We start from the raw sequence: 26,974 nt of genomic DNA, 5'->3' as shown, positions 1-26,974 counted from the left end.
CCCGTAAAGTGCGACAATTTTCCGTGCCCCCCCTTTCTTTTGTAGTTGAGAACACTTTCTTTGCTATTACTATTTAGTTTGCCGCGGCATAAAACTAAAATGGCTGGTGGCATCAGCTGCTCAGTGGCCTACGCATCTTCGGGTATGTTAACCTGTCTATTCATTGAGCTTACCCAGCGATATTTTACCCGGAACATAGAATCGGCGAGGTACCAAGCAAGTCCCATGGAGCGTTATCACGGTACGGATATATGGACGATCTTTACCCGCTCCTATGTTCCGTTACTCTTTCTTGTGTAGGTAAGAGGAGGCGGATAGCGTGAGACTAATACTCATCCGTCACTGGGTATGTTACGCGCACTCCAGGCCCTCACTCTCGAAGCCAAATTATAATGGTGGTGTGGCGAACCCTCGACAGTAGCCTGAATAGCGTGTTCGGAATGACCGTTAATATGTACTTAGTCCGCAATTGTCATGCAAGAATGGTGACCAGGCCTAGCGTGGTATCGCAGCCGAAGTGGTATTATGGGTGTTCTGGGAGGCTGTAGGGAGGTACATCTATTCTTCCAGGGGCGCGACCATCCGGACGCATCTGACCTGATACATTTCCACGCCCGCTCTTCGTTTTACTTTCTTAAATCCTTGAACTTGGTCAATTTAGACGCACCGAGGCGTGTGTTAATCGAGTAGTAACACTGTCTTAATACATCCGGTCCTTGTCGGAGGTTCTCAATATGGACCGTTTAATATTGTAAAAGCGTTGTTGGATTGGGCAGGCGACAAGACAACGAAAAGTTTGACGCGCAAAGACAGGTACCTGAACGAAGCAGTGAGCAAGAAACGAGGGGGCAGGAAGATGATAGCAGGAGCGATGTGGGTGGGCTGCGCCGCTGCGGGCACTCTGTATTTTGCTCTGCAGCCACCACGAATAATGTCGTGTGTTCTACTAGCCCTATTGGCACAGAGAAATATGCTAGATATCGATTGGGATGTGCCATATGTGAACTTGGTAAAAGGGGCCGAGGGCGCCCTGAGATGCCACCGGCCCGGTGAGTGGTCACATGGAGATGGGCGAGCTATGAAAACGTTGACACCATCACGACAGTCACGCGGAAGACGAGACGCGATGTAAACACAAAGACATGTAGTACACACATATACGTCCACTCCCGTCTGTTAAACAACTCTCATCATGTTAAAGAAACGTTTAAATCTATTCTGGTCGGTCAAATTGAGGAATATCAAAAACATTTGATAAATGAGAAGCAAAAAGAGTTCACCCTCCCGGTGTTGAACTGAGGGCTACATCTCTTGGTGCACATGCTGGGAATTGTTGACCATATACCACTCCCCGACCCACCCCAGTTTGACCTGACCCGTCGACCTAGACGGGCGCCTGCTGGTTGTGGTGACGAGAATGGACTTGAGGGGGCTCATATACCCTTCTCGTGTATTCAGATGGAAGGAAGGTAGGGACGGAAGGTACAGTCTGGTCGTACTTTCCCTTCGAAGATTCTCAACCGGTAAGATGTCCAGGTAGACGTGGCACAATCATCACGACTCATGTCCTTATAGTAACAAATTGACTACCAGAAAGAATGTGAACCCAAAAAGATGTGACTCCGGCTGCGGAGAGCAAAACATAGGTACCATCCATTCCGCCTCGGAACCCTCAAGCAATACTGGGATCCGCAACGCCACCTACCGAGAAGGGCAGGCCGGTGAACAACGAGGGAGAGCCCGAGAATCAGTCTCTTTTGCCAAAGTAAATTATTGAAAAGAATACGAAGACGGCATTTATGGGTCGTCCGAATGACTTTGCCAGCGGAAGATGGCAAAGCTTGATGTAAATAGCTCAAAGGTATTGTCCTGAGATGCGATACCGAGCCTGTACAGCATGGCAAATCACAAGACAGGAGACTTCCTGAGTTCCCAAGTCTTGCTGCTGACATGGCGGCTGGCCGTCCTGATGGTAGGAAATTTGAGGTAGGATAGCAGCACCGCAGCGGGCCGGCACCCCAAACTTGAGACCTGGGTCAAAGCCGTTCGGCGGTGACACTGCAGCAACTCATTCAGCACTACTCTTGAATCGGTCAGCGTGATGGGTATGGTACTACTACCGTGTCGAATCTGCCTTTGATGCGGTGATGACTGCTCGGACACAGTCTCTTTGTCCTGTCCCCAGTCTGTCCTACTTCACGACGACCCAGACTTCTTGGCGGCAACTACGCCCCGGACCCCCGTGCTTACTTCAAAGAGAAGGCAGTTTCGAGTAAACTAGGTTTAGGTGAAGAAATAAAGGGCCACTGGCGAATATCGACTCCCTTCTGAGGGTTGTTCTGATATCGGTGGGCAGTTTGCCAGAGATCAGCCATGCTTTTCTTTCAGCTACTCTAGCTATTGATCATGGTACTATTCCAACGCGTGGAAAGAATCCTCTATAATTGATAAGGGCCCTGCCGCATTCCGGAAGGGTCCAAATGCTCCAGGTTCATCGATCAATTCGTGTCGTTTTATTCAGTCCGGCTGGGCGATATTTTTACAAGACGGATGAAGTGCGATGTTGATGCTAAAAAGTTCAACGACAAGGAACTGGAGGCGCGCTCGTTTATGGACTGTAGAGCACGCATAACATACGACGGCAAGTGCAAAGAGACACTTTGTTGTTCATTGATTGATCATGAAGTTTTGATTCCAGGAGCCTGATTCCAGTTGGATCTCAAGCAATCTGCTTAGAGTAAACCTAAGGACACCGTCTTGGACTCGCTACATCGTTAATTTCAAGTTCATTTTGCCAGTATCCCTGTATGCCTTTCCCCGCAAGTGACAATCTCCGTATAGCTGGCTCACTGCCTACATCTGGAAGCGATCGATGGCTAGTGCGAGCTCCTTAGCCTCGCACTTTGCGCGATACGCCTCGCTGAAAGCAATCCAGTTGTCGATAGCCTTGATCAAGCCAACAATCTTCTTGGTGTAGGTAGCCTCCTGGACACTGGCACCGCTACCATCACCGCCATCAACACCATTGGTATCATCTCCGCCATTCTTGGCCATCTCGTCAAGGTAATTCTTGCGCGCATCGATGAAGGCGCCAAGTATCTCTTCAATCGTGGTCCACTTGACCATATCATCGGACCAAGCCTCGGCGGGCTTGCCCTTGGCAATGGTCTGCTTGATGGAGACCTCGGCGGCAATGTTCGTCCAGAAGCCCGGCATGACGCCTCTCTGCTTGGGCATCTCCTTGAAGAGGGAATTGTCGGCGTAACCGTACTTGAATCGCTCGCACTCGTCGAGAACCATGCGCATGAAGTCGGCGATGCGGTTACCGTCACCTTGAAAGTTGGAAAGCTTGCCCTCGAGCTCGAGGTAGCGGCAGATGTCGATCGTCGCCTCCTCTTCCATGAAACCGAATTTCGAGAAAGAGAAGCCGGTCTTAAAGACAACGTGAACGATCATCGGAATACGGTTGGTCGCGATGAGGAGCTTGTCCTGGGCGGTGAGCATCGAGGACGGAACGTCGTACCAGTCTGTTCCGCTGACGGGACGAGGGCCAGTGCTGGGTCCAGAGACTGTCGTGTTCCCAGGATGGTCAGCCCAAAGTCTTTGTTTTGTTGGCGCCGAACGAGGAAAGGAGATTACTTACTGGCGTTTCTGCGGAGGTGACGGAAACTCTGCTTCTTCTCCCGGCGGTCAACTTTGACTGGGCTGCTGGAATTCTTGCTCTTGCGGAGATGCTTGAAGATGTTGAGTCTGGCGAACTGACGCTCCTTAGAGGGGCCGGTCGGGATGGGAGTGTCGGCCGGGACAGCCGCGCTGTTGGTCGCAGCCCTGTCGACTTCCATCTTCTCGGTAGGAGCCATATTGTATTGAAATGACGGCAAGTCTGATGATGTGGAAGCAAAGGAGTCGACGAGATCGAGGTATGTTGTGATATTTTGACTCGGCAGCCTTCGAATCTCGATTTTCGACTGCTGTTGTGTGACGAAAGGAAGAGTTTTCTTCAGGAAGGTTCTGCAGAGTATTTCAACAAAGAAGGAGCTGAAAGAACTCAACCCTTCCCGTCGGACTGTTCAGGGACAAAGTCCAACATTCCTCGGGCCATGGGTGAATGGGCTGAACGTCGAGGTCCCGGCAAGGCACTATTGAGGTGATTGCTCCGGAGAGGGAGCAGGGTAGCCGTGCTCGCTGCATGGTCTGAGAGTAACATTCAGCAGTAGGTTCAGACGACAGTTGTCCGGGAAAAGTTTGGTGATGATTTGGAAGACTTGCCGAGTGCGATTCTTTGCAATGTTGAGTTTTCTCTTGGCTTGGACAATGACAGCTGAAGTTTCTCGAAAGTTGCGCCCACTTTCGGGAGGTTATCCCCTCCCAGTGTCGAAGAACCCCTGGAGAAATCTAGACTCAGGGGCTAGGGAAAACCTTCAAGGATTTCATCGATCAAGGCTTAGCGTACTGCGGGCCGCCGCCCTGAATCTTCGCCATCGATTCCCGAAGCCGCCGGCCGTCATCAACGCAGTCTGCCGTTCGAGATCAGGCAACATTGAGTTACGCTAGAGTAACAGAGCTCCATGGCCGGACGAAGCGGACGGACAGTATACCCCAAGTGGGATGGATCGAAGGCGACCTATCCGGCAAGACTTTCGATTGTGATGAATGCCAACTACCTATTTAAGAAGATGGAAACCATTTTTATGGAACCAAGCCCCTATGCTTTGTGGAAGTTTTCTTGGCAGTCTTTTCGAGTGAAGCTGAAACTAACGGGCGGCTCAGGCATAGAGTCTAGATCAGAGGGTACGGCAACGTCGTGTCAGCACTCTTAGGGAACACGTAGAGTGCCCCGTGTGGGTTGTCATTCGCAAGATTTGTCAGTGGGGCGTTGCAAGATCGAAGTTCACTCACGGTTCCAACCCTTAGTATACAATGCTGGCGATGAAGGAGAAGAAGCAAGATGAAAAGCGACATTTCTCCTATTCCACTCCCTGTAACTCCCTTCTGGAGATTTTTCCTGTGAGTTGTGCCTCTTTGCCCAAAGGAGTGGCATTTAATGCTGCGTTGGAGGCGCTTTCCGCAAAGACTCGGCCCATGTGGGAGGTAGCCAACGACTCAACCGGGCTATAAGGCCTTGACTTCGAGTACCTTGATCTTGACACAAGTGATAAGGTACGTTCCATATTACAAGTCTCTGATTCTTGACTTAGTGGAACTTGAGCGCTGTGGATATGATTTGTATATTGCCAAAAGGGAGTTACTCAGTGGTTCTTGGAACTATGGGAGCCGTTGGATACCGTTCTTCCCAAACGGCTTTTAGTGCTTGTGGTGATTGTCGGTACCGGTACTGATTGTAGGTAGGTACTCCCTGGAATCCAAGTGAACAGACTGGCCTAAGTATGTGGGCAACATTGGTGGGCGGAACGCCAATCGATGGCGCTTTTCACGGACTGTCAGACTAGGTATTCACCCAAAGTTACTCCATACATGTACCTAAGTACAAACTTGAAGCCTAGGTGTACTCCGTACAAAAATCACTATTGTCGGCCCGGGAGGTGGGCAGGCAACCCGTCACGGAAAGCAGGGAGGTAGGTATTCACAAGAAATACTCATGGTCTAATTTCCACTCCTTACGGATAATTGGCCAGAAATCGTTTGGTCATCGGATTGTTAATGGGTTTGAATTATTGCAAGCTGTTCATAATCCTTGGAAATAACCTTTGCTTCTTCCATTTGCACCGCGTTGTCTGCTCATTCCTTCAACACGTCTACGGAGTACATCGAAGTCGACTTCAGCACAGATCTTCGGCAGCGCCTAGGAAGGGAACGCTAGTTCAACCATCTCTGTTCGTTTACCCATGGTGTAATAACTTCACGTGTACATGAAGAGTTTCGGAAAGCATCCCAAACAAACTACCCGGTCTCCGACGAGGAGCAAGAAATTCTGAAATAGACGAGACGAGTAGTGAGGAGCAAAGCAAGGTCAGCAAGCAACACTGCGAGCCGTGCCGCAATTTAGCAACACTCGAGGATTCGAAGCTTGCCCGCATCTGGTTCGTACGGTTCGCCTAGTCAAATGGGCCATGGTCATCAGCGACTCCTCCTAGCGATAAGGAAAGTAGTTTGTCACATATCAGATTTCGTGCACAAAACATTTACGAGCTGGAGTGGAAACTCTCGCCAGTTCCTTCCTATTTGTTTCATTTCTAGAATCCGATGAACACGAAGTCGCAGTGTGGCTGGCTACCACGTGAGGCCCCAACTGGCATTTTGAACTCCCGACTTCTGGCTTCCGCGCCATACCGTTACGGAGATCGTCTATCCAGGAACGTCCTTTTCGCTAGGTACTTGAAACAGCATGAGGCGTGGCATTCCCATCGAAAGCGAAGGGACGACAGTACATACTTCTCCGGCTTGCTGGCGCCGCCACTTGTGAGCGACAGGCAATTCGACCCCGTCATGAATTGTGTTGTTGGATTGAGATCACTGTATTCAATATTGAGTCGACCGCGAGTTCAGGGTATAGAGAGAGCAGTTTTTAGTTGAATTGTGTATATTGTAGCGTGTGGTTCCCCCTTGAAAGCCAACCCCCGTTACGGTCGATCTTTTGCGTCTGTAAAGCAGGAAACCCCACTACATACGTCTCCGGCTACTTGTCGAATTAACCTGAGTTTGACGTATCTACGGTACGGGCATGACAGGAAAGCCCAAAGTGATACCTGTCGGTAGGACAGACAAAGGGATTGGGTGCCATCAATGTTTTGATTGCCACCCGAGAGTGAGGATGACACGGGGCACTTGAAGAGTTTGAGTAGCTTCCGCACGGCTTCTGTAGGCTGTCGTGGCTGTCTATGTTGTGGAGGGTGGGATGGCGCATGTATGTGAGCAATAGCGGTGGTCAGTAAGCCTACATGTGTCTCTCCAGACCGAGATACCTGGCCCAAGGTTATTCGAAGAAAGACTCCACTCCTACAAGTCCCCAATTAGACTAAGCAGAATTACAGGGAGTCCAGAGCATAGCCGACGAGCTGTTCTAGTCTTCTAGACACTGAGCCGTGGAGTTTCAGAAGCGCTTAGTGTATTCCCGTCGACAATTTTACATTCGGTCGCGGGAGATTGGGGAAATGGCCGATCAACAAGGAAACAACCTCGGATCGTAGCGCGTGAAAGGGAGCGTAGCGTGTGACGGGACGTCGTTGGGGCGTTCAAGTCTCGGCCCGCAGCGGCCCGCGCTGTCAATCGCCGACGGCGTCCTCACCTCACCTCGATGAGTAGACTACACCGAGGGAGCACAGGCATTTTCCCCTCCGCCCCACCGAGAGCTCTTCCCAAGCGTCATCTCGCCGAAAACCCCGGCCAAAGTTCAACGCGTCAGCATACGCCATATCGCTGAGATTCGGCGCGAAATAGCCAATTGACATTGTTAAGTTTCTCTTGAATCACTACACTGCGCAACGCGACTCTTCAAAGCCTACGACCACCTCAAAAGAGACTTCGAAATGTTCGCAACCCGCGCCTTCGCGAGATCGCGGCCAGCTCTCCGCACAATCCGCCAACGCACATCAACAACGAAAACGACCTTGCGCAAGAACTCTACAAACCCCTCCTCTTCCCGCGCCGTAGACCGCATCCTCGACCGCGTCCCCCTCCGCTTCCAAAAATACACTACCGGCCTCCGCAAAGCGCCCCTCTCCCACGTAGTCGCCTTCCTAATTCTCCACGAAATCACCGCCGTGGTGCCCCTTCTCGGCCTATTCGGTTTCTTTCACTATACCAACTTCTTACCGCTCGAGTACGTGACGGGCCATTGGGCTGGATATGTTAGGGATGGTGTTGGCATGGCGGAGAGGTACTTTAGTCGCAAGGGGTGGTTTGGGTTCGAGGCTCAGGACCGGGGGACGATGACGGGGCAGTTGGAGGGGGCTGGGGAGGGAGAAGCGAGAGAGATGGAGGCTAAGAGCACGCAGGATATGTTGGAGAGGTGGCAGAAGGATGGCAAGTACAAGGTTGTGGTCGAGGTGGCCATGGCTTGGGCGATTACGAAGGCGCTGCTGCCGGCGAGGATCCTCGTCAGCGTATGGGGGACGCCGTGGTTTGCGGGCGCGATGGGCAGGGCACGTGGAATGTTGAGATCACGTCGATAGTCACGGTGCAAAGATCAAAATCACATCACTCTTTGGCTTCATGGTGGCTCTTTGTTTGTGCTTTTTGATTGACCTAAAACTTTTCTGTATTAACCTAACATGTCGACAAGCATCCCACCCGTCCGGCAAGCGTACGGTGGACGTCTATGTCTCGTGTATAATGGCGGGATAGAGAAAAAGCATTTAAGGCTTCTCGTAGACCCAGTCGAACTGAGAAGACTTGTAGGAGACGACATCGCCATCCTTGAACCAGAGGGCAATCTCCTTCTTGGCGTTCTCGACGGAGTCGGAGCCGTGGCAGACGTTGCGGCCGACGTCGATGGCGTAGTCGCCACGGATGGTGCCGGGGGCGGAGGCAAGGGGGTTGGTGGCACCGAGGAGGACTGTGAGGTGTATATTAGTATGAGGCTATTCGGCTGAAGGGGTGTAGGGAGTCCGTGAGGGACTTACCACGGCCAGTCTTGACGGCGTCACGGCCCTCCCAGACCATGGCGCAGATGGGGCCAGAGTTCATGTCTGTTATAGTGTTAGCTTGAGTTCACGGTAGACGAGGCATTGGGGGTGGAACGTACACTCAATGAGGCCGGCGAAGAAGGGCTTGTCCTTAAGGTCGGCGTCTAGCAGATGGTTAGCTTTATTTTATGATACGGCGGGGAAGAATTGACGAACAGTGGGCCTGGAGGTGCTCCTTGCCGGGGGTCATGAGCTTGATGGCGACGAGCTTGAAGCTGTGGAAGACGCGTTAGAGATCACGAACTTGGTCGGAGTAGGGCATCAACTGGGAAAAAACTTACCCACGGGTCTCGAAGCGAGAGACGATGGGCCCGATCAGGCCGCGCTATGGGAGGGTCAGCTTGCTGTAGCTGGCAATTGGCAAGAACTAAGTGAGATGGAGCGTACCTGAACGCCGTCAGGCTTGATGGCAATGAAGCTATCTCGAGGTCAGCTTTTTTTGTTCTGTTTCGAGGTGGTGATGTGTGCCCCTCTTCTGCTCGAAACCTCCCACGATGGCGGGGTAATTTCAGGGTAGCGGCGGGAGCTCTCAAAGAAAAGCAAAACAGCATGATGCGGCATTGCGGTGCATGCTAGCTCGATGGGCAGGGAGATATCGGATTGGGATGTGTACTCACGTCTGCTCGGTAGACATTTTGGGAGAGGTATCAACGACGACTGTGGGAGTTGAAGATGGTTGATGTTCTTGGTAGATTGTGGTGGTGACAACGGAAGGGGCGACGGGAGGAGAAGAAAGGTCTGCTGCTGACCGCTGGTTTTGTTGGCTCGATGAAAAAATTATGTACAAACCGAAGAGGAGAGCGAGAATTATGAAAGTTGGTGGGGGCAGCTTCTCTGCCGTCCTGCGGGCGTATTCGGGGAAGCTCGCGGGTGGTGGTGCATTTGCATTATTCTGCTGCGGCTTCTTGTGCTTCGAGGCGGGGTCGTTGTCCTGCGCGCCGCCAGTGTGGTGGTGGGGTTCCGAATCAGCCATTGGATGGAAACTGGGTGAAGATGTGGAGACGATGGACAGTGTTGTAAGCTTCTGATACGGCAGTTTTGGAACTGTGAGCTAGACCGCCTAATTTTTATTTTGACAGCTCAGCATTGATGGCAACCAAAAGGTGGAGGTTCGACCGTCCGAGAGAGAGGGTGACGGGAGGTGTGGAAATGGCGTTAAACCAAGGGGAATGTTCCTTACCTATAGCACTTGAAATACAGAACGCCAAGCTCAACTTTCTTTTCTTTGAAACGTCACATGCAATTGACCTGGAATCTCGCTCAAGAGAAGCTCTGAAGTCATGCAGTTTTGGGTTGATACATAAGTAAATAATCGTGGTGCGTGTTGATTCTTGTTGTCAGGTACGGAGTACGAATCAGGTACCTATCTTCTGACTCATTGCATCTCGGATAATCCCTTAACGGGCACAGCGGGCCCCGCGCGAAATTATTGGTTATCTGAAGTCCTCTCAGACTACTGTGGGTCCCGTTCGCTCATCCTGGTCCCACTTCTTCGGTCTGTCACTGCCACTTCACCTCACATCAAAAGAGACCCGACAAAAAGCTGATTTCCTGCTCACGCGTATCGTCGTCCTCAACATGACTGGAGACGTTTCCAGTGAAGACGAAATTCTTCTTGGATTCGTTGTACAATGGCCACTATGTCCCGTTGACTGAAAATCTCAACGTCAGTAGTTATCCCACACTTATGAGGCTCTTTGGAATATCAAACTTACCAGATCTATTGCTATTCGGTACACCCGTTGCAACAAAGCTAGCCCATGCCGCTGCCATGATGGAAGCCAGGCCAGAAAACGATTGAGGCTTGTCAAGCAAAGGCCAGACGTCGTAATCGTCTCTGCTCTGGTCGTTGAACACGAAGAATATCTCTTTCGCATGGGTTGCGCCAATGTACCGAGGTAAACCGCTGACGATAACGTCCCATCGGTACTTGTAGAGAATATGTGCCAATTATGTCAGCAAGCAAGGTAAACAGCGATTCAATGCATCGGTACAGGTCTACTTACGGCACGTTGTAGGCCGCCCACATCTGAGCCGTGTAACGAGTCGGTGCAATGATGTTGGAGTCACCAGCGAGCGTAACGGCTCTCTTGTATTGATAACCGAGTTCAGCACCGAGATCGTCTGGGTACGTGGCTAGAGCCTGGTCGGTTGCGTTTTGAGGGTATAATTCAAACAGCCGACTTGCCACCGTCTCATTGGCCTTGAGCGAAACAATGTAGCCCCTGAACTGCTCATCCGTGTCGATCTTGGATGTGGAATAGAACGTGGCATTGTCAAAGTTGTTGCCTGGAATAAAGGCAGACCCTTCATCTGTGTTGTGGCCAATGATGTAAGGAACCTTGACAAAGTTGCCCTTGGCCAGCTGAGATCCTGGGGCATCGGCAACGAAATCACCGTCGAACACTCGGAGCTGTCAGCCCAAGTCTGATACGAACACACGACTACTCTTACCTAGTCCGTAGGAAGCCCCTGAAGTGGCTGTTGAGTTGACTACGGCGTTCAAAACATCAGTTGGGACATTCCTTAGACAGTCAAGTTTATCTGTCGTATTACACCCTGCACCGACTGTGATATTATCGTAGACTTCCTCCGACTTTGCGACGTCGAGAACTAGAGCTAGTTAGTCCACCGGTTTTGGCCCAAGGCTTTGTTCCCTGCAGAACCTAGCTGACTTACACGGAGAGAATGGCGAGAAGCCAGCAGGGGCTCCTGACTGAGAAATTGCACCTCTGAACAGTCCATCATCGCGCCCGTTGTATGCCAAAAGTTGGGCACCGACCGAACCTGCACCTCTATAAACAACATATTATTTAGCTGCTATTCTCAAAGAGTCACTGCATAAATGAAAAAGACCATACGCGCTGTTACCGAATATCGTTACTTTTGTAGGATCTCCTCCAAAAGCAGCAATGTTCTCTAGAGAAGAGTTAGCTGTCGACGCTCGAACCAACAGCTTTCCTTGGCTACAGCTTTCCTTGTACCCAGTGAAGTGCCAATCTCTGATCCCTAAAGCCAAGGTTTGCGGCTCCAGCGGCCACAAGTTCCGATCCTCCTAGGAACCCAAACGCAGAAAGGCGATAATTGAAACTGACACCAATGATGGGCTTCTCTGTTGCAACGGAGTCGCGAATGATGGACGAGAAGTTCAACCGAGGATCAGCGCTGCTACCTTGGAAGTAGCCGCCTCCGTAGATGTATACGGCAACTGGCAGTGATTGGTCTGTGTAGTTGGAGGGGCGAACGACGTTGATGCTCAGGCAGTCCTCGGAGATTTTGAAGCCAAGAGCCGCGAGCCTGTTGTTGTCATTCTAGGAACAGCGGAGTTAGTTCCCATGCAAGGACGTCTATCCAGCGAAGTAATAAATAGTCGGCCCGCTTTCACTTACACCGTAGCCGTGGCAAATGTTGCCGAATTGAGTTGCGTCTCTCGATCCAGTCCAGGAGGTGTTCAACGAAGCTGGTGGCGAGAACCGAAGGGGACCCTGAACAGGAGGCTGCGCGAACGGCATGCCGAGGAAATAGTCTTGATTGAGTAAAGGCAGATGAACGCCAGTGTAAGAGCCATTTCTGGTTTGGACTTGTGGTGCCTCTTGACAGAAGGCACCGGAAACCACAGCAAGCAACAAGACTAGTAGGTGGGCCATGGTTACCGAAACGAAGTCGATGGCTAGCTATCACTTGGGATTATCGTGGGATCTTGCCTCTCTTTTTATCACTTTTACTTATGCAGCGCGGGCAGAATATCATATTTCTTTGCGATCATTGTCCTGAATCCCGTCACGACTCTTGACTCGTAACCCTGTCTTGATGACTGTTTCTAGGCTATTTCCGTGTCGCTTAAAGCAAGAAATGCTGGATCTCCTTCTGAATTGAGGAACTTGCAGGCGGCTCTGATTCTTTCTGGTGATAGATCATGAGTTTGACCGAACAAGCCTTTCCGGGGCATCCGTTTTCTTGCCGCTGTACCCGGCAGTTGTTCTCGGAATCGCATTGAGCGTTCTCATCATGGTCGTCAAGATACGAAAAGAAATGGTGAAGGACCGAGCCAACCCGGCTCTGCGAGATCCACACATCATCATACTACCGACCGGACCAGGACGGGGCGGATTCTGAAGATCGAGCAGGCGGCAAGGGACAGTGATCAAAGAGTGATTCGGCACAATACGACCCTAGACAATACTTTCGATCACGATTCAAAGATAATATAAGGAGGGACAATCATGGACGGTGTCTGGCGCTGGACGTCCTCACAGGTCATTCTCTTGCGTGCCTGCCTAACCATATCTACTATTGCACAGTTGATACGTTGGAATGCCGATAGCACGGAAAAAATATGCGCATACCTCGCAGAATCATGGAGAGATGCCAACATTAACTATTGTTTGTAGAGGACGGTCGAGTCTCTACCAAGAGTATCATCCACCAACAACGCATATGGTCTGAAGAATCGTAAGTTGTCTGCTCCCATGGCGGGGTTGATTTCATTAATGGGGCCTATGCAACTATCCGCTTTCTGATATCTGATTAAACGTTTGCTGTCCGACAGACCCCTGTCTCCCGCAGCTCGACTACTCAAGCGACCTGCGCTAAGCCCAAAGTGGAGCTAGTCAAGGGGACAGCTGTTGAACTCAAGCCATCTCACCTTCACAAGTACCTTCCACCCAAACGTCACCAATTCCTCCCACCCAGCCCGATCCAAAGTGTACCACAATCACCACAAAAATCGCGACGCGAGAGCACCACAAAGAAGAATCGCCTTCTTTTTTGCTCTCACTCCCATGTTCGCTTCTTGATCCCAAAGTTTCTTTTAGCAGTTCCTTCAATTCTTTCGGACGAACAAACAACCGCCACACCCCTCTGCCATGGGGACCATCGGCAAGTCGTCCTACAAATGGACGACCTTCTTTGGTCTACTGGCGGCACTTAGCTGCATGATCCAGCCCGCAGGTATGGCATCCCGTGACGCAATGACCTTTCTTCTACCTTTTTTGTGTCGGATTCACGTCACTTGGTTCCCCCATTGGTTGTCCTAGCGATACTGACAAAGGAATCGCAGTCATGGTTAAGGAAAATGACTTCAAGAAGTGCCACCAGTCCGGCTTCTGCAAGCGCAATCGCGAGTATGCCGACAACGCCGTCTCCCAGTCCTCGACCTGGGCTGCCCCCTACAACATTCTCCCCGACTCTGCCACCCTCAAGGATGGCCAACTTCAGGCTGTCATCCTCAAGACCATCAACGATGCCCAGGAAACCGTCCGCCTCCCCATCACCGTCTCCTTCCTCGAATCCGGCACCGCTCGCGTAACTGTCGATGAAGAGAAGCGCCAAAAAGGAGAAATCGAGCTGAGAAACAACAGCCCTGCCCGCAAGGAGCGCTACAACGAGGCCGAGAAGCATGTCATCGTCGGTGGCCTGAACCTCGACAAGGAGGCCAAGGTCGCCTACCAGGACAAGGACCAGATTACCATTCAGTACGGCCCCTCCTCAAAGTTTGAGGCTGTCGTCAAGTTTTCGCCCTTCAGCGTCGACTTCAAGCGCGATGGCTCTTCCCACATCAAGCTCAACGACCGCGGTCTGCTCAACATGGAGCACTGGCGCCCCAAGGTCGACCAGCCTGCTGAGGAGAAGAAGGAAGGCGACGAGAACGCCGAGGTCACTGAGAAGGTCGAATCCGTCGAAGTCAAAAAGGAGGACGAGAGCACCTGGTGGGACGAGACTTTCGGCGGCAACACTGACTCCAAGCCCCGTGGCCCCGAGAGTGTCGCCCTTGACATCTCATTCGTCGGATACGAGCACGTTTTCGGTATCCCTGAGCACGCTGGTCCCCTGTCCCTCAAGGAGACCCGTGGCGGTGATGGCAAGTACTCTGAGCCCTACAGACTCTACAACTCCGATGTCTTCGAATACGTTCTCGACAGCCCCATGACCCTCTACGGAGCAATTCCTCTCATGCAGGCGCACCGCAAGGACTCCACTGTCGGTGTCTTCTGGCTCAACGGCGCCGAGACCTGGATCGATATCACCAAGGAGAAGAGCTCATCCAACCCCTTGGCTCTTGGTGTTGGCTCCAAGACCAACACAAAGACCCACTGGATCTCGGAGGCCGGCATCCTCGACGTTTTCGTCTTCCTGGGCCCGACCCCCAAGGACATTTCCAAGACCTATGGCGAGCTCACCGGCACCACCGCCATGCCCCAGGAATTCTCTCTTGGCTACCACCAGTGCCGTTGGAACTACATCTCTGATGATGATGTCAAGGACGTTGACCGCAAGTTTGATAAGTTCAAGATTCCGTACGACGTCATTTGGCTCGATATTGAGTACACCGATGGCAAGAAGTACTTCACCTGGGACGCCGACATGTTCAAGGACCCCATCGGCATGGGCAAGGCTCTCGACGAGCACGGGAGAAACCTCGTGGTCATCATCGATCCCCATATTAAGAACGAGGGGAAGTACGACATCACCGAGCAAATGAACGCCAAGGGCCTGGCCGTCTTGAACAAGGAGGGCAAGCCTTTCGAAGGTTGGTGCTGGCCTGGTTCATCTCACTGGGTCGATTGTTTCAACCCCAAGGCCGTCGAGTGGTGGACTGGTCTCTTCGACTACGCCGCTTTCAAGGGCACCATGGAGAACACCTTTATTTGGAACGACATGAACGAGCCCTCTGTGTTTAATGGACCCGAGGTCACCATGCCCAAGGACAACATTCACCACGGAAACTGGGAGCACCGTGATGTGCACAACATCAACGGCATGACCTTCCACAACGCCACCTTCGAGGCTCTCCTCACTCGCAAGAAGGGCGAGCTCCGCAGACCTTTCGTCCTTACCCGTTCCTTCTATGCTGGCTCTCAACGTCTCGGTGCCGTGTGGACCGGAGACAACCAGGCCTCGTGGGAGCACCTTGGCGCTGCCGTTCCCATGATTCTTAACCAGGGCATTTCCGGATTCCCCTTTGCTGGCGCCGACGTTGGAGGCTTCTTCGGTAACCCCGAGCCTGAGCTGATGGCACGCTGGTACCAGGGCGGGGCTTTCTACCCCTTCTTCCGTGGTCACGCTCACATTGATGCCCGTCGCCGCGAGCCCTACATGCTTGCGGAACCGTTCAGAGGTATCCTCACCGCCGCCATCCGCCTTCGCTACAGCTTGATGCCTTCATGGTACACTGCCTTCTTCCACGCTCATCGCGACGGCAGCCCGATTGTTCGCCCCATGTTCTGGACTCACCCCACGGAGGAGTCTGGGTTCGCCATTGATGATCAGCTGTTCGTCGGATCGACTGGTCTCCTCCATAAGCCCGTTGTCGAGAAGGACAAGGAGTCTGTCGATATCTATATCCCCGATGACGAAGTGTACTACGACTACTTCACCTACGAGAAGCTCGCAACCAAGAAGGGCCAGTACCTCACCAGGAACGTTGCTCTCGACCAGGTCGCGCTCCTGATGCGTGGTGGCCACATCTTCCCGCGCCGTGACCGCCCCCGCCGTTCGGCCAAGCTCATGCGCTTCGACGACTACACCCTGGTCATCAGTGTTGGCAACGATGGCCAGGCCGAGGGTGAGCTGTACGTCGATGATGGAGACTCCTTTGACTTTGAGAAGGGTCAGTACATCTACCGCAAGTTCAAGCTTGACGGCAAGACCATTGCATCCTCCGATGCTGAGGGCCGTGACTCGAAGTCTGTCAAGGCGGGCTCTTGGCTCAAGGCCATGAAGGAGGTCTATGTCGACAAGATCATCGTTGTCGGCGCTACCAACCAGCTCAACAAGAAGGAAGTCACCGTCACGTCAGAGGGCAAGAGCTGGACTGTCCCTGTTCAGTACCATGCTGCCGAGAAGGGTCGCGCCGCCTACGCTGTTGTAGGCAGAGTTGCTGCCCGTGTTGGAGAGGACTTCAGCATCGCGTTGGCTTAGGACCGTCCAAGGATACGAGTTCACCGTCCGAGAATGAAGAAGCATCCTTGAGTTGGTGCAACTGCTCCACGTGCCTCGTCGTTGAATTCTTTGACTGGCATGTCTGGAACGGCAGAACACGCCGGTCAGGAGATCTGAAACGATGAAGACGCCTGAGCGGTGAAGCACGCTAAGAATAGAGAAAGTGAGCTCCACAGATCACCACAAGGATTCATGATCGCGAGGCTTAGCAGGTCATTAGAGCGCTCCATTAGAGAGAGAATTGACGAACACGTTCATAAAGATTGCCAATTGCTCAACTTGAGCATAAACTCCTCGCTCCTCCATGACTCCATTTGATTTCGGTTAGCTAATCTAGAACTGGCTCGCCAGCTCGGGAGTGGAACGGTGCAACATTTGTCGGGGGTCTTCCGCTAGAGTGGATAGACTCCGTGGAGCCTCATTCCTAAGTTCCGCTCGAGTCTCGACACCTCCGTCCCTCCACCCCAGAACTTCCGCCTTCCGCATCGACAAGGTCCGCGATGGCGTGAGGGCCAGGACTCCAGGCTTCTAGCCCCGGAACTCCACATACTCAGGGGGGCTTGTTAAGCTTCAACCGAGAACACAGCCTCGCTCGCTTGTGCCGGTCTTCATTTCCCTTGTGGATTTCGGGGATTCAGGATATCTGGAAAGCGGTTGACCTCCGAGCGAGTGGGTTTCTTGGATGAAGAGGCTGATCTTGATGGAAGCATTGATCCAAGACCCGCTTACGAAGGGCGCGAGCGCCTTTGATCATTTCAGAGACCTCATGATTCTGCAAGTGCTCTAGACGGATGATCAGATAATAAGCCGAGAATTGGTAATGGACGGAGTGCGAATATTTGAACTGTTTGGGTGTAGTCCACGCGAACATCTACAAGCACAGCTGGCCTCCTTGCTGGAATATTTGCCCGAGACGACTCTTGCGCAGCTTGGCTTCCGTCTCAAAGACCTCCTCATCCGTCTTCGGCGAACCCAATTCATCCGGCGTGACCAAAGGCGCGCAATTCTTCCACCACTGCTCAACCTTTTCGTCGGGCGGGAGGCTGCTGACCTCACCGCTAATGGGCACGCCGATAGTGATATCGGAAATGGGAAACGTCTCACTCTCGTCCGTGAGGGGCTGGATGGACTGCCAGTTCCGGAAGAAGTTCTTTGGGTCCCATTTCGTCTTGATCCTTTGCAGGCGCGGGTAGTTGTTCCCGTAATACGCCTCCTGCCAGTTGCGCATGGTGCCGTCAATGTAGTTGATATACGCTGCCTTCTGTTCGATTGCGTAGGGCAAGAGTTCTTTCTTGCACTTGGCGACGAAGTTCATGATGTCGTCGGCCTTGCTCTCGTCTGTCCACTGTACCTTGATCGTGGTCACGTAGTGGCCCTTCCGCCATAGGAAGGGGGTCGCATCCGGCGTGACGGCTTCGGTCTTGGCGCCGATGTGGTCCCAGAGAATGTGGCACTTGGGGTCGTTGACCAAGTTCTCGTCCGTGGCGTCTACCACGTGAATTGCCTCCTCGACGAGCCTCGAGATTTTGGTAGTGAGTTCCTCCGTGATGGCGCCCTCGGCGAAGATGAAGGACGCGTGGTGGTGGTAGACTTGGCTCTTGGGGTCCCAGCCCTCTGCCTGATGCACCCAGTCGGTCCAGGCCATCTCCTTGAGGGTGTTGACGGCGGGTTCAAAGGCGAGCAAAGGCTTCAACGCCTTTTGAGCCTTTGCCATGCCGCCATTATAGATCACGGTCATACCGCCGGTCCGTTGTTTGTTCTTGGTATGGGACCATAGCGCGTCGATAGTCAGCTCTGCTGGGCACTTGTTGGTATTGAAGACGTTCATCATCTTCTCAAAGTCTTCGTTTTGCTGCGGGAGATTCCACTGGAGCTGGCCGCAGACAACTTTGCCCTCGTCGTCCCGGAGCTTATGCATCCTGCTCGTCAAGCTAACCGTGACCCCAAAATTACCGCCACCGCTGCCTGCCAATGCCCAAAAGAGCTCCCGCTTCTCTTTGTCTCTATCCTCCCTGGATACCGTGACAACCTCGCCCTTCCAGGTGACGAGAGTCATCTCAAGAAGGTTATCGCAGCCCAGGCTGTAGCTTCGCGAAAAGGGGCTAAGTCCCGCACCGAGTGTGAAGCCGCTGACGCCGACGGTCGGGCACTGGCCGCCGATGACGATGTTGCGCTTGTCTTTGAGGTACTTGTAGTAGACGTCCTTCCAGACGAGGCCGCCGTCCATACGGATGAGCATCTTGTCGTAGTCGATATGGCACGTGTTCATGAGGCTGAGGTCGAGGACGATGCCGCCCAGGTTCAGGCAGTAGCCCATGTACGAGTGGCCTCCGTTCTCGACGTTCGGCGTGGTGTTAGGATCCGATACTGGTGCATGCAACGTAGCCCCGCCCATCTGAAAGAGGCCGGATTCGACATGTTGAGCCATTTTTTCAAGCTGAATGCTATGAATGGGACTAGGATCAGCTCTCAACTTCCGCGAAGCAGCGCCCAGTCTATAATGCCGTGGGAAACATACTGCCTAACTTTCATCCTCATTTCCAACGAATCCTTGATGTCAGGGATGATGACAAGCCATTCTGCTACTAGCTGTTGCGGCATCTTTCTTAAACTTGGAAAAATAGAAGGAGCTTAGGCCGCTCCTACAATACCTTCATCGACTGGCAATTTTCAACTGATAGATATAGACACTCGGGGCCTGCAACATTTATTCATGTTACATCTACAACGCCGAACACTCAAGCTTGTCCCTGCTCTTCGTTACTCAACGAGGAAGCTGTGATATCAGCGATCGGAAGTCACATCGATTCAGCGATCGTCGATCGACGCTGTATGTCTTTCGCGCCTTACGTCTTCTGCGCCTGACGTCCTGTACACCCTATGCAACCACATCAGTGCATCAGTCAGAGCGTGTTGGTCTTGGTCTTGGTTCACAGCTCATGCAATATCGTGAAAAGTTATTTGAGATTGAATGAATGATAGAGATCCGAATGTGTGAAAGTTACCCATGTCGGTGAACACCGTTTACTAGTCTCTCCGTCAAGTCGCAGCTAATCCTCTCGATCAACTCCTCATCCACTACACCTTCCTGCCAAGTGACCCCTATCGTAAAGTCTCCACCTGCAACGCTCACGCAGTTGAAGCCAATAGCTAGTCCAGCCACCATCCCGCTCTGCGTAAAGATAAGCTTCTCCAGAGTAACTGAGCTATCAGCGTCCGATGTAAGACAATGGTCTCCTGCCAATGCCCCGAGGTTTGACAGCTCATAGGTATAGCGACGCGCCTTGCCAACCTGATCTCGGCAATGGGCGAGAGTGAGCTGCCTTCGTGATTGACCAGACCGTAGGAGAGACCTGAATGGGAGAGAATAGTGGCCTGAAGGCTATTCTCGATTCGAGTCCGAAGGAACTCCACTGATAATGAATCACCAGAGAAAGACACCCGATAGCGAGCTGCGACGCAGACCGATCGATAGTGCCCAAGTTCATGGCGCACAGCATAGTATTCGCCAAGAAGGCCTTTGGTGATTGAGCATTAGTTTCGAAGTCGCGGACTTCGCATGATTCACCATCGCGGGAAGAGAACTTTACCAAGAGGGAATTTGTTCTTATTCATGAGGATCAAGAATGGTTACAGGCCTATCATATAATAGACGTATGAATGCTAACAGAGGGTTCGGGGTGGTTGCATGTTTGCTTGTGGGAGAGTTCGATGCCAGTGAGGCAGGAGACGCCGGTACTTATACGTCGATTCGGGGGTGCTCACCACCAGCTGGTCCTTCTTATCGCTGCTAAAGGTGGCGAGAAATCTTTGCGGGCCTCATGCAAGTAAAGAAGAGTGTGATGAGACAAACATCAAAAGATCAACAAACAGGGACTTTGATAACAGAGGCATAACATTTTGTTGTCTCCTCGTCAACGTCAGGCATCAGGAGGTCACGGCCTCGGAAGTGAATCGAAGAAACCAGCGTAATGAAGAACTAGATGTAAGGCATGTTAGAACTTCAATCCACAGAGTTTTTTGTGTTTGTGGAAAAAGCACTCACAGCAGTCCCAGACACGAACGTCTCGAGGAGACGGCCGTCCTCCCAAGCTTCTACCAACTCATGCATCGTAAAGTTCCTCTCTACAATGCCTAACTCATCAGACAACCTCGACCGAATCAAATCCAGAACAGACCGCCTAGTGACTCCATCCAAGATCAAGTTCTCTGTAAGCGACGCCGTGAGAAGCTCTGTCCGGTTCGTCGCCGCGTTCCTAACAACGGCAAAGAAGTTGCTGGCCCCGGCTTCCGTGACCTGGCAATCGGGACCAAAAAGCCACAGAATTTGGTCAAAACCCGAGCTGAGAGCTTGCCCATGGACTCGAAAGGTCGTGCCGTAGTTGGCTCCGACTTTGGCATACCCAAATCCTCCCGGCCAGGCTCGGATGGTGTCCCCGGCGGAGGCACAAAATCGTAGACCGGGCCTCGAGCGAATGATGCCCGGAGGAGTCTCGATGGAGAAGTCTGGCCAGGGGACCATGATGATGTAGAGCGTTGCCTCCGTGGGGAGTTGAACACCGATTTGCTCGCCGGTTCCGACCAGGGAAGGCCGAATGTAGAGGAATCGACCGGCGGCTTCTTTGGGAAGCCATCCTATGTTATAAATCTTAGTAAGACACACAATACGGATCTTCTGTTTGGAGACATTGCTAATGGAAAGTGATCTTACTTGGGGCGTCCACGCGCACGAGTGACTTGATCAATTGAACCAGCGCACCCTCATCGAACGACGGCAAAGCTACGCGCTGGGCACTGGAACTCAACCTCTTGGCGTTACAGTCTGGCCTGAAAAGTCTCAAATTGCCATCAAAGCCACGATAGACTTTCATGCCCTCGAAGCATTGTGTGGCATAGTTGAGACAAGACGCAGCCGGCGAGATGGATAGGTTGCCAAAGGGCCGGATCAAGGGTGCCTCCCAGCCGCCCTCGTCCATTGGCAGGTGACCATGTGGTCGGAGCACATGTTTTGCGCCCATAGCTCTTTGGAGCCATGTTGTGGGATCGGACGCTCGGTCGAAGATCTGAACAGAGAAATCTTGAATGCATCCAATTGCTTGGGAGTTCGACTCTGCGAATGGGGCGACATTTTGAGCTGAGGAAGAACCGTAATCGTACACACCTTACACCACTACGAGTGGCCATCTCGGTATCCCACCCAGGTTCATGATATACTCCCACGATCACAAGTCGATGTGACATGGTGCTTCAAGTTCCGACCTACCTGTCGTTGCCCTAGGGCGTACTTGGCATCTGCATCCCGATTGCGCATGATACATCCGGGTGTGGGTTGAAGAGAGGTGAGCCGTGATAGAAAACCGCAATAAGGAGATAACGAGGCTTAGATAAATCTGTCAGTTGAGAACTCTCAAGTGACCACCCCAAGGTCGAAGAGATCTAGAAGCGCGGGTTCGGATACTGCCGTCCGCGGGACCTTGAACCCGCGTTTTCGCATTCGTATGCCCCGCACCGCCGTGCCATCGCCGGTCCTTGCAGGGATGATCTCGGTCCATGACGACGTTTATTAGCTTCCTCGTGAAGTGGTCAAGTCCGGCATATAGCAAGCAGAGAGTATTGGCAGTCAAACTACAGCAGATGATGCCCTGGACTTCTGCTCGTAGTACTGGCAGATTGGTTGCATGATGGAGCAATCTCACTACCTCCTAAGGTAATCACCCGCAGAGCGCCGGCGGAGTCAAGCCTGAAGACTCTCACCGACCAAGCTCCTTTCTCTCCTATTGTATGATCTGTTTCGACAAAGGCCCGATGATGAACTCGTATCGACCGCCATGAGTTCGAACACTCAACGTCGGCGAAGCCGAGGTACAGGGTCTTGTGAACGACTCTGGGGTAATTTGTCCGAGACTTCATCTGCCACGGTAGATCCACCCCATGAAGAATATCTCACAGCCACGGATCCTCCATGATGACTAGTGTGGTCCCGTTGGAGAAGTATTTCCGATGAGGGCAAATCTGCGGTCCAAGATCCGCGCTTTCGGTTGAAGACAGCCATCTTAAAAGGAAGATGAAGCCCCCTCGACATTGGTAATAGACAAGAATCGACGCTTCCACGGATCTTTGTTTCCCCCAAGAAGACATCATGCGAGGCTTAGGAGCCTTCACCGCGCTCATCGCCTCAGTACCAACGATATCTCAAGCCCACAGTCTCGACAACTTCGCCTCCCCTCCAAACACATACCGCCCAAAGTTCAGATACTGGTGAGATCTACCTACTCTACTCAACTCACCGAAGTCCTCAGCACTAACACGCCGTCCTACCCAAGGCTCCCCGATGCCGAAGTCGACATTGAAGCAGTCACCCGTGACGTGGCCGAGATAGCCTCCGTCGGCGCAGGCGGTCTCGAGTTCCTTCCCTACTACCAGTTCCACTCGCCCTCAGCGAACTGGTCCACCTACGGCTACGGTACAAACGCTTCTCGTGCCGTGTTTCGTGCGGCGATGGAGGCGGCCGCGGATGATGATCTCCTCTTTGACTTTTCTATTGGTGCGAATCAGGGGCAGGGCGTGCCTTCGGAGCCAGAGAGTGTTGGGCTTGCGTTGGAGTTGGTGAGTGTTGCTTTTGCTGTTTCTTGGAGCCCCTTTTTCGCAATTCGTATTCTTAACCCCTCGTGGGGTTCATGGCATCTGGCAATTTTTGCGACTAACACCACTTTGTTAGGCATACGTGAATATCACAGTCTCTCCAGGCCACGCCTTCAACGGGACCCTCCCTCTCTCAACCCAGCCCGCGAGCCCCTCCCTCCACCTCTTCATGCACCCATGCGAAGAATTCGGCCAGCAGATCCTCTCTTTCGTCCTAGCTGTGGAAGAAACGCCGGCATCCAACGCTTCATCCACCGCCGTCAAACTCGGCCGAGTTATCGACATCACAGCCTCAGTAGACTCATTCACGAGATCCGTCTCAAGGACACCTCCGGAAGACTCACAGAACACTTGGCGAATAATGGCTTGGTACACACGCTACACCAACCAACGCTCCATCGACGGCGCGCCCGATGCTACAACGTGGGTGCAGAACGGATCCTGGGTCACCGACCACTTCAGCGCCGCGGGGGCGAAGAAGTTGACGGGCTTCTTTGACGACTACATCGTGTCTGAAGAGCAGGATAGAGAACTACTCGCTCGTGTGGGAAAGTATGGTATGTACACCATCCAACCGACGAGACCAACCCTCCCATCAAGTCCAGAAGCCATTGCTAACATCCCAACCCTCAAGCCTGGGAAGACAGTATGGAAATGGACACAGCTTTATGGTGGACACACAACTTCGCCGACACATTTCGCGAACAACGAGGCTACGACATCGCAACGTGCCTCCCCTTCCTCATCCAACGCGAGAACTACTGGGCAGCACAGAACCTCCCCTACGGCGAATCCTTCCTCTCGGACAGCAACAGCACCCTAGTCTCGCGCTGCAACGACGACTACCGCCTTACCCTCCAACATGGATACGAGGAATACATCCGCGCAACCTCGGAATGGGCTCACGAGCGAGGGCTGGAATACTCCAACCAGCCAGCTTACAACCTCCCCCTGAACATGGTACGTCCACTCCTCCCATTCCCCCAAACAAACACATCTCTTCCCCCCCCGAGAACCATCTCAGCTAACTTACACCCAACCAACAGCTCGACTCAATCCCCCTCGTCGCCGCCCCAGAAGGCGAATCCCTAGGCTTCAAAGACTCCCCCTCCCTCTACCGCCACCTCTCCGGCCCAGCCCATATGGCCCGCAACCCAGTCGTCTCCTCCGAAGCCGGCGCCGTTAGCGGCGCAAGCTACACCCAAACCATCCCGGACCTCCTCCTCATCGTCCGCCGCGGTCTCGCGGGCGGGGTGAGCATGAACGTCTTTCACGAGTACGCTTATTCTGGCGCGTATGCTCAGACGACATGGCCTGGGTATACCGTCTTCTCGTACACGTTTACCGATGTGTGGGGACCGCGGATGCCGTCGTGGAGGAGCCAGCATGGTGACAACGGCACCGGTGATGGGTTCATGGCTGATGCGATGGCGTACGTCGCGCGAAATCAGTTTATAAGTCAAATTGGTGCTGCGAGGGTAGATCTCGCATTCTACCAGTACGCAGCACCGTTCGCCAAACTCGTCTATGATAGCGACAACCTCGAGAAGCTGGGCTTCACGTACGACTACCTCGGCCCCGCAAGCTTCTCCTCCTCAAACGCCGTCGTCAGCAAAGATGGTGTCCTCGCGCCGGGCGGACCGGCGTATAAAGCTCTCATCTTTGCCAACCAGACGAAGCTGACGGCGGAGATGGCGGCGCAAACGATGGCGTTCGCGGAAGCAGGGCTACCAATATTCGTTGTCGGGAGCGCAGAGTTCCAGAGTGTTGGTGCCCATGGGGTTGATTCCGTCCCGAAGATCATGGCAACGGTCCTTGAGATGGAGGGCGTGAGGATGCTTGCGTCCGTGGAGGAGTTACCTGCCGCGCTCGCTGCCCTCGATACCCGGCCTCGAGTTGAGTTTTCGGGAGAGAGTGGTGTTGAGAAGTGGTATTCGTTCTCGCGGAGCACAGAGGATGCGGAGGTGGTGTTCTTGTACAACGACGGCGGAAACTCCACGACTACCAATGTCAGCTTCTCGGTATGGCAGACAGAACACCCTACGTTCTCGACGCCTGGACGGGCTCGGCATCACCGCTTTTACGGTACACAGTCGAGGAGAACAATATGATCGTGCCCGTGACACTCGCCGCGAACCAGACCACCATCCTCGTCTTCTCCAACCAAACCTCATCCGCAGCTGATGATCACAACACATCCATCCTGCCTCGTCCGCCAAGCACTCACATAACATCCACCTCCGGCGCCCTCTCAGCCCTCCTCTACACCACAACCCAAGATCCCACCACAAACACCACGACCAACAACACCCGCATCGCAGCACACCTCTCCCCCGGCATCACAAAACTAACCCTCGCCACCGGCCAAACCCTAACCTTCACCGCCTCTCAGCTCCGAGAAGCAACGGCCCTCGACCCATGGAACATCACAGTCAACGACTGGCGCAGCGGAAACGACTCTTTCTCCATGGAAACCGCAATCACACCGTACCGGTTCCTCGACAGCCCGCTAGCGTCGTGGAAGGATCTGGATCCCGTGAATCTGGGTAACACGAGCGGTACGGCAGAGTACGAGACCACATTCCGGACACTTCCATAATCTACCGCGGAACAGCGTTTAGGAGCCCGTCTTCATCTAGGCGCCATCACCGACGCGAAGATGCTATGGGTCAACAACGATCGAGTGATCCTTGACGTGAACAGCTCCCCTGACGTTGTGGTGGACATCACGAATTACCTCAACCCCGCGGGCGCCGACAACGTGGAAAAGGTTGAAGTTGCTTCGACGCTGTATAACCGCGTGAGAGCGGAGCAGGATAGCGTCATGACGTTTGGAGTCGCTGCTTCCGTGGCGGGTGCGAGTTACTTCAAAGCCAACCCTGCCAAGGAGTATGGACTTAGGGGACCTGTATCGGTTCAATGGGTTGAGGTTGTCGACGTACTTTCAGGCGGTGTCATCACAATTTTGAATATACACAGCATGGTGCTGGTTTGTGTTTTCTAGCTGGTTTCATTGCTCTATGGCACATTCCACATTCAAAAGCCAACTGTATGTTTCACCTTCTTGTACAATATGTCTCTTATAAATTCCACTTGGCAGCAATTGCAGGCATATCGTAACCTACATGCAAATATCGCCGGACTTGAACTGTGGCCCATAACAAATCACCTACAGGTATCCGTAATGTGATGTGTCAACGTCTTTAGGCTGCCTTCGTCTTGTAGCGCATCTGGACGAGTCAGAACATAGTTCGAGCTTGCAAGTTTGTGGTCGCGTTGCAGGCCTTGCGACGCCTCAATCACTATGAATTATGCAACAACTCAGGGGTAGTAGAGTTTGATATACGAAAAAGTATGGTAAAGTGCCGTCTCCTCTACCCAAATTGCATGGCAGAAGAAAAGTGAGAGCAAAAGCATGGACGGTATGGACCCGAGACAGCACTAATATGATTCGCATTAGCGGTCTTGTCGAGAGATAAAGCAAACTCTCTTCATTGGACCCTCTCCTTTCATTCCCGTAATCGCCGCACAGGGCACAGGCATGGTGGTCGCACGTCGTCGAAAATTGGGGGGGCTCAGGTTATTTCGCGCCAGGAGCCTTGCATGTGAAGAAACGTCGCTGTCGCGTCGCGGCGGCTGTCCTCCGCTCCGGCAGACCGGTGGGCGAGCGTGCGTTGCTTCCCTATGCGCTAGGCGGGCGGCTGCTGGTCCCCGGAAGGGTGCCCTGAAGCGCAAGGTCAGGGCAC

The 26,974-nt window shown here is 52.9% G+C and overlaps 8 protein-coding genes across 8 annotated transcripts; 3 read left to right on the top strand and 5 right to left on the bottom strand.

The window, feature by feature from the left end:
- Nucleotides 1-2,801: 2,801 nt before the first annotated feature.
- BDP81DRAFT_517193 (uncharacterized protein) lies at nucleotides 2,802-3,930 on the bottom strand. The gene is made up of 2 exons (XM_060595899.1): nucleotides 3,644-3,930; nucleotides 2,802-3,569 (listed from the first exon to the last, which is right to left on the bottom strand). Exons 1-2 carry the CDS (start codon nucleotides 3,858-3,860, stop codon nucleotides 2,854-2,856), a joined length of 933 nt encoding a protein of 310 aa, XP_060446293.1. The 5' UTR covers nucleotides 3,861-3,930; the 3' UTR covers nucleotides 2,802-2,853.
- A 3,557-nt stretch (nucleotides 3,931-7,487) lies between these two features.
- BDP81DRAFT_317440 (uncharacterized protein) lies at nucleotides 7,488-8,132 on the top strand (the record flags this gene model as incomplete). The annotated part of the gene is made up of 1 exon (XM_060584262.1): nucleotides 7,488-8,132. One exon carries the CDS (start codon nucleotides 7,488-7,490, stop codon nucleotides 8,130-8,132), a length of 645 nt encoding a protein of 214 aa, XP_060446292.1.
- A 183-nt stretch (nucleotides 8,133-8,315) lies between these two features.
- BDP81DRAFT_317069 (nucleoside diphosphate kinase) lies at nucleotides 8,316-9,065 on the bottom strand (the record flags this gene model as incomplete). The annotated part of the gene is made up of 6 exons (XM_060584220.1): nucleotides 8,316-8,515; nucleotides 8,583-8,648; nucleotides 8,705-8,749; nucleotides 8,802-8,860; nucleotides 8,927-8,970; nucleotides 9,033-9,065. Coding segments are annotated over 6 exons (447 nt in total), but the record flags the coding sequence as incomplete, so codon positions are not given.
- Nucleotides 9,066-10,048: 983 nt separating this feature from the next.
- BDP81DRAFT_372563 (Carboxylesterase) lies at nucleotides 10,049-12,292 on the bottom strand (the record flags this gene model as incomplete). The annotated part of the gene is made up of 7 exons (XM_060586655.1): nucleotides 10,049-10,574; nucleotides 10,657-11,051; nucleotides 11,100-11,258; nucleotides 11,325-11,440; nucleotides 11,507-11,601; nucleotides 11,630-11,956; nucleotides 12,035-12,292. The coding sequence occupies 7 exons, from the start codon at nucleotides 12,290-12,292 to the stop codon at nucleotides 10,320-10,322; spliced, it is 1,605 nt and encodes a 534-aa protein (XP_060446290.1). The 3' UTR covers nucleotides 10,049-10,319.
- A 1,218-nt stretch (nucleotides 12,293-13,510) lies between these two features.
- BDP81DRAFT_393378 (family 31 glycosyl hydrolase) lies at nucleotides 13,511-16,565 on the top strand (the record flags this gene model as incomplete). Its single annotated transcript, XM_060587822.1, has 2 exons — nucleotides 13,511-13,595; nucleotides 13,705-16,565. 2 exons carry the CDS (start codon nucleotides 13,511-13,513, stop codon nucleotides 16,563-16,565), a joined length of 2,946 nt encoding a protein of 981 aa, XP_060446289.1.
- A 710-nt stretch (nucleotides 16,566-17,275) lies between these two features.
- On the bottom strand, nucleotides 17,276-18,924 carry BDP81DRAFT_347001 (uncharacterized protein). The gene has a single exon (XM_060586129.1). The coding sequence runs from the start codon at nucleotides 18,901-18,903 to the stop codon at nucleotides 17,458-17,460; it is 1,446 nt and encodes a 481-aa protein (XP_060446288.1). The 5' UTR covers nucleotides 18,904-18,924; the 3' UTR covers nucleotides 17,276-17,457.
- A 1,524-nt stretch (nucleotides 18,925-20,448) lies between these two features.
- BDP81DRAFT_517173 (branched-chain-amino-acid aminotransferase) lies at nucleotides 20,449-21,714 on the bottom strand (the record flags this gene model as incomplete). The annotated part of the gene is made up of 4 exons (XM_060595898.1): nucleotides 20,449-20,565; nucleotides 20,632-21,221; nucleotides 21,298-21,460; nucleotides 21,574-21,714. 4 exons carry the CDS (start codon nucleotides 21,712-21,714, stop codon nucleotides 20,449-20,451), a joined length of 1,011 nt encoding a protein of 336 aa, XP_060446287.1.
- A 1,011-nt stretch (nucleotides 21,715-22,725) lies between these two features.
- BDP81DRAFT_393375 (uncharacterized protein) lies at nucleotides 22,726-26,232 on the top strand (the record flags this gene model as incomplete). The annotated part of the gene is made up of 7 exons (XM_060587821.1): nucleotides 22,726-22,844; nucleotides 22,910-23,192; nucleotides 23,305-23,785; nucleotides 23,863-24,188; nucleotides 24,275-25,203; nucleotides 25,263-25,786; nucleotides 25,850-26,232. The coding sequence occupies 7 exons, from the start codon at nucleotides 22,726-22,728 to the stop codon at nucleotides 26,230-26,232; spliced, it is 3,045 nt and encodes a 1,014-aa protein (XP_060446286.1).
- Between the last annotated feature and the right edge of the window lie 742 nt (nucleotides 26,233-26,974).

Source organism: Colletotrichum phormii, assembly GCF_030913505.1.
Source record: "Colletotrichum phormii strain CBS 102054 chromosome Unknown BDP81scaffold_8, whole genome shotgun sequence".
In the NCBI taxonomy this organism is placed as follows: Eukaryota; Fungi; Ascomycota; class Sordariomycetes; order Glomerellales; family Glomerellaceae; genus Colletotrichum; species Colletotrichum phormii.
Note: the sequence above shows the minus strand (reverse complement) of the source record. Positions and strands in the feature narration are given on the sequence as shown.

Coding starts and splice junctions, on each gene's coding strand:
- BDP81DRAFT_347001 (XM_060586129.1), bottom strand. CDS start 18,903: ATGGGCTACTGCCTGAACCTGGGCGGCATCGTCCTCGACCTCAGCCTC.
- BDP81DRAFT_517193 (XM_060595899.1), bottom strand. CDS start 3,860: ATGGCTCCTACCGAGAAGATGGAAGTCGACAGGGCTGCGACCAACAGC. Junction 3,570..3,643: donor TCACCTCCGCAGAAACGCCA/GTAAGTAATCTC, acceptor GGAACACGACAG/TCTCTGGACCCAGCACTGGC.